The sequence below is a fragment of the Clupea harengus genome, chromosome 24 (assembly GCF_900700415.2).
Source record: "Clupea harengus chromosome 24, Ch_v2.0.2, whole genome shotgun sequence".
NCBI classification, from domain to species: Eukaryota; Metazoa; Chordata; class Actinopteri; order Clupeiformes; family Clupeidae; genus Clupea; species Clupea harengus.
Genome location: NC_045175.1, coordinates 18,923,587 through 18,929,065, shown reverse-complemented (window position 1 = coordinate 18,929,065; position 5,479 = coordinate 18,923,587). Strand labels below are relative to the sequence as shown.

Sequence of the window (5,479 nt, the reverse complement as noted above, 5' to 3'; positions counted from 1 at the left end):
TTGGCTGCGACACTTGTACCATTCATAGGCAGTCTTGGAGAGACTAATAGATGTCAGGGGGAAAAAAATGAGACATCACCATGATTATTGTCTTTGTGCTCTATGCAGATAAGCCTATTCTAGTTCTAGCCTATTCTAATTTATTGACCAAAGGTCAAACTTTAAAAGTACTGGCCTGTTTATTCAGGTCCAGTGTGGTTCGACGAGTGCTTTTGTGTGTATTTGAGTGGTCTACATATTTCCTCATTTGACATTGATTTGCTGAAACAATTTGATGTTAGTCACGCTAGATGGCAGTGTTAAACACGTAATTTCAGATGACACACTCGGGCGGGATAAATTCCCGCTGAGCGATCATAATTTATACGACGGATGTAATCAAGCGTTTTTCTGTGTTATGTGGGTATTTACAACAAAGCCCTTACTTTGAAGCGGTATAAACTGTAATTGTAAATGTAAATTAAATTACTAAGTCAACAAAGGGATGTCTGTGTAACCTAAAGAAAAATAACTGAGAAATACATAAAAATGAGTCCTACTAATAACAACAGCACAAATTAGGACAGGAACACACAGTCCCAGGCTTTGGTGTGAGTTGCAGCCTATAGAAAAATAACTTTCCACCAAGAATGCTGAGGCATTTCCGCGTTATACGAGTAGGGCGTGCACTCGTTTACTCAAACGCCCTATCAGAACCTTTGGACCACCCTCTTCCTTTTTTGTAAACTCCGTTCCAATGATAACACAAAGTGTATTGACAGGCAGTGGATATGACCAATGGAAAGAAGAGTGCAACAAAAAAAGAGCGTGATCACTATCATACGCCGGAGGTTCGAGTTCCTCTGACCGGATAGCATAAGTTTTCTGTTATTCAGCCGAGTTCGACCCTGTTTTTGTGGAACTCAAACTGCTTTTGTTGTCTTGTCTCGCTCGAACACTTTTCTGCGTCTTGCATTTATGTCACTCTATTATTTGACCAAACTCTCACAATAGTCTACGAGGCACTCGCGAGGTTTCTACGGGGTGATTTTTGCATTTCCCGATCAACTAAGGACTACTTATCCGCTACTCTGCCTCACCCAGTCAGCGTTTCGACGTGTGCCACCGTGTCGCCTCGGTCTAGCCATGGGGAACCGGGGAATGGAGGATCTCATTCCCCTCGTCAATAAACTTCAAGATGCTTTCAGCTCAATTGGACAGAGTTGCAGCTTGGACCTGCCACAGATCGCTGTGGTCGGTGGACAGAGCGCTGGCAAAAGCTCTGTGTTGGAGAATTTCGTGGGCAGGTAATTCAGAATTATTACAAGCTTTTAACGCAGTTGTTTCAGTATTTTCCCCAGACTGGCAGACGATGGAATTTCGGTATTTAACATAATGTATTATTTAGCAAGCCATATAGATATTAAAACTGAATGCAAACCTGTTACTTGTGTACCGATACTTCTTTTCCTTGCGTAGTACGGAAAATACGCGCAACCAGTGATGGGATCAAAAGAGCGGTTGCTGGCAGACAGTAAACATAATTTGCGACAGTAGCTTGACTGGCACTTTTTTCTTCGCTTTGAGGCTGATGGTGAAAACAGGATATGATAGAGGTTTTGGGAAGACGCGCCGTCATAGGACACACACCGGTGGAAAAACAGATACATTTAACTGCCATTTGGGCCTACAGTTGTTGTTGGCAGTAGTACTGTATGTTTGATCAAATTGTTTAATGTCGGCTGTCATGACAGGTCAACATTGATGGGGGTCGAGCCTGTCTATAGCCTCCCGCGTAGCCTTTTGTAGTAACGTTACATTAGTTTTAGTAAATACATAACAATTGTTGGGCGTGCGGTCAGTACAACTCGTTCTGAGGTGGTGTTCTGTTAGAAAGAAAAAAATTCCCGACCTCAGCGTTTTCATCTGGAAAGTTCCGTAGTCAAAACTCAACTATGTAGTCATTTCAATTCGCGCTATTTGGTTTCATATTTCTCTCGGTTGTTTAGACGTTGCAGACGTGAATCCAGTGGTAAGACAAAGGGGTTATTTTAGTGCGTAAAGATGCGAATGGTGTCAGTGATAATGCAGGGAGAATGGGAAGTATCGCACTATTGTCGTTCTTCACTGCACTACACACACAGTACAGGCAGTGATGAAGCCGTGGTGGTGAGGTCACAACTGAGGTCAGGCCTGTCCTGATTGGATGATGTCATTCCGAGGATGCTGTGTGGGTGTCCTAAGTGGGTGATTGTGGTTGGGTGGGTATGTGGGTCTGTCTGTGTGTGGGGGTCTAGATCATAATGGGTGTTTTAAGAGAGCATTGGAACCACATTCTTTGCGTAAAGGGAAGAGTGTGTGTGTGTCACACACAGATCTGTGTGAGGAAGGTGGAGAGAGTAAGTTTAGTGAGGGTGGGGGTGGTGTTGTGTGTATCCTCTTAACAAAGTGTTTCTGATTGTCTGGAGGGAGAGAGCGGGAGAGACTGTGTGTGTGTGTGTGTGTGTGTGTGTGTGTGTGTGTGTGTCTCAGTGGTGAATCAGTCCTGCTGAGTTGGCTCTTTCTTACTTCCAGTAAGGAGATGCAGAGGCCAAATTCCTGTTGAAGAAAAAGTGTGTGTGTGTGTGTGTGTGTGTGTGTGTGTGTGTGTGTGTGTGTGTGTGTGTGTGTGTGTGTGTGTGTGTGTGTGTGTGTGTGTGTGTGTGTGTGTGTGAGAGAGAGAGTGAGAGTCTGTTTGTGTGTGGGAGAGAGAAAAACGACAGAGACAGGAGAGTGTTGTAAATATATTGAGCTTCTACCACAAGGCTCACCTTGTCGTGCGTGCGTGCGTGCGTGCGTGCGTGCGTGAGTTTGAGATGGAGGGTCTGAGAGTGACAAGAGATGTTGCAGTATGCTTGTTTTCTACATTCGTACATGAGAATGACAGGATTGTCTTTAAAACATTATTGTCCTTGGACTGTGTGTGTGTGTGTGTTTATACACATGCCAAAGAGCTAAATGAGAGACCATATTTCTGTGTTCATTGCAGTGTTTTATGGTATGTTCCTAGCCACACAATACACACAGTACCTTTGTACACACACTGTGTGTGTGTTTCCGTCTGTGTGTGTGTGTTTGCGTCTGCCTCTTTGAACTAATTTGTGTGTGTGACGGTGACCCTTGATCCGTGCCACACCTTGGTGTGTATGTGTGTGTAAGGCCATCTACCCATGGCAGAAGTGTATGTCCCTGTAACACTGTCAACCACCTCACTAAAGGACATGCTGTCACATGCGGCCGTGGAGATCTCGTGCAGGAGATAGTTTGGTGATACTATAGCCTGCATGGAGAATACCAAAACAAATTCCTAGTATCTGTATACATGGCGAAATAAAGTTGAATTGAATTTAATTGAATTGAATTGAATTGAATTGAATTGAATTGAACAGACACAAGACAATAGAGATATGCTGTATCTATTTAATACGTACACACCATCTGTTATGTCTCCCATTGGACACTTGGCATTAGTATTATCGCTGACAAAATTGTTTACTCATGAGGTTACAGTCTGGTCATCATCCATGCACAGTAATGATGATTAGAACTAAGGATGTTGACACGTTGGTGCTATGGTGTAACCATGTTCCAAGTTCTGTGAAACTAGAGAATGTTCCGAAGTAGAATGTGACTCATTGCCTTTGTTTTGCTCAAATTCTTCATCATTAATTTCGGAAGTAGTTTGAGTAACCATAATGTCTTGACAGGCCAAACTATAGTTTTTGATAAAGCTGAGGTATCAGAATTCGCCTAATCTCCCTTCGACATGAAACTACAAGTCCCATGAGGTCTGAGCACTTTACCAGTTGCATGCTACATGAGTACACCTCATGTTTTACCTTGATGCATTTTATGAAGAAATGAGAATGATTCTACCCGTGTATTCATATTCTTTTTATGTTTTGTTTGTCATGCTCTTTTTAATTTTGTATGCCTTACCCCTTGACTCAGGGATGTGGTCCGCAATGTGACTTGTTGAAATGTTTTAGCAACCACAGAAAACAATGGATGTTGCTACAAGGTTAATTCACTGGCTTAGCTTCTGCTAACCCCAATGTATAGTCTAGCAGCTTGGCTAAAGCTAGGCTAATGTGAGGCTGTAATATGATAACTCTTGCAGCCTGCAGTGTCTGGGATGTAACAGCTAAGACTGTGATCTGGTGACAACTGTGGGTGTAAAGTCCCCAGTCAGCCACACTGTGTGTATGCGTGTGGGTGTCAGTGTCTTTCTCTGTGTGTGTGTGTGTGTGTGTGTGTGTGTGTGTGTGTGTGTGTGTGTGTGTGTGTGTGTGTGTGTGTGTGTGTGTGTGTGTGTGTGTGTGTTTGTGTGTGTGTTTGTGTGAGTCAGTGTCTTGGTCTGTGTGTCACTTTTTGCATTATATATGAGTAGGCTGCATGAGTGTACTCTGTGTGTTTGTGTGCGCACATGCAAAAATGTGTTTGTGGTTGGTGTGTGTGTGTTTACGTGCGTGCATGCATGCAAATGTTTGTCTGGTGTGTGTGTGTGTGTGTGTGTGTGTGTGGGTGTGTGTGGGTGTATGTGTATGTGTTCTCTTCCCTTTCCTGTCCAGAGACTTTACCCCCCCCCCCCTCAGTCAGCCTCAGTGGTCTTTTAGGGCTCCCAGTGCTGTTCCACCACAGCTGTTGATCTTACACTCTCCTAGTCCACAGTTGAAGTTTTCTTTAAAAGGTCAAAAGTCTTGGATGGAAATCGGGGTCGGACCGCAAATCCAAACATGAGTCTACAGTCCAACGAAGGCCCACAGGCCCATGCAGCCGCCCACCTGGGCCTCACACCTGTGGCCTACATACAGTAGAGGCAAACCAGCGCCCCCTGGTGTATGGAGTGGGAATGTGTTAGTGGGCTGCCCATCCTCATGCAGCTTACCTCACAACAGTACATAAACATATGTACTTATACGCATATTCACAACACCCTCCAAGCACTCATCTAATAAGACTTGGCCTGGTCTTACTGTTCAGCCCACTCAAACGAGGGTTGACCTGAGTGTAAAGGGAGTCTGTGTCATATGCTAGCAGATGCTATCAAATGGATTTACTCCTGAAAGGCATAGGAGAAGCGGCATAGAGGTGACTTGGCAATAGTGTGTGGAAAGTGTAGGGGGTGTTTGTTTGTTTGTTTGTGAGCAAATTAATGAGTGAGTGAGTGAGTGTATGTGTGTTTGTGTTTAGGCATTTGTTTGGGGTGTGTGTGTGGTAGAGTGTGTCTGTATGTGTGTGTGTCGGTATGTGTGTGTGTCGCAGAGTGTGTCTGTGTTTGTGTCTGTATGTTTACTATGTCTGTGTGTATCTGTGTCTGTCTGTGTGTGTGTATGTTTATGCATGTCTGTGTGTGTGTTTGTGTCTGTGTGTTTAGTGTGTGCGTGTCTGTGTGTGTGTCATATGCTAGCAGATGCAATCAAATGGAGTTACTCCTGAAAGGCATACATATAGGAAAAGC

The 5,479-nt window shown here is 44.0% G+C and overlaps 1 protein-coding gene across 4 annotated transcripts in view; it reads left to right on the top strand.

Moving 5' to 3' along the window:
- The first annotated feature begins 820 nt into the window (after nt 1-820).
- LOC105903480 (dynamin-2-like) overlaps nt 821-5,479 on the top strand; it is a 32,836-nt gene continuing 28,177 nt past the window's right edge. For all 4 annotated transcript variants that reach the window (XM_031562675.2, XM_031562674.2, XM_031562676.2 and 1 more), the window contains exon 1: nt 821-1,286. In XM_031562675.2, the coding sequence (XP_031418535.1) occupies nt 1,126-1,286 (161 nt within the window). In that variant the 5' untranslated portion in view covers nt 821-1,125. The remainder of the gene's footprint in view (nt 1,287-5,479) is intronic.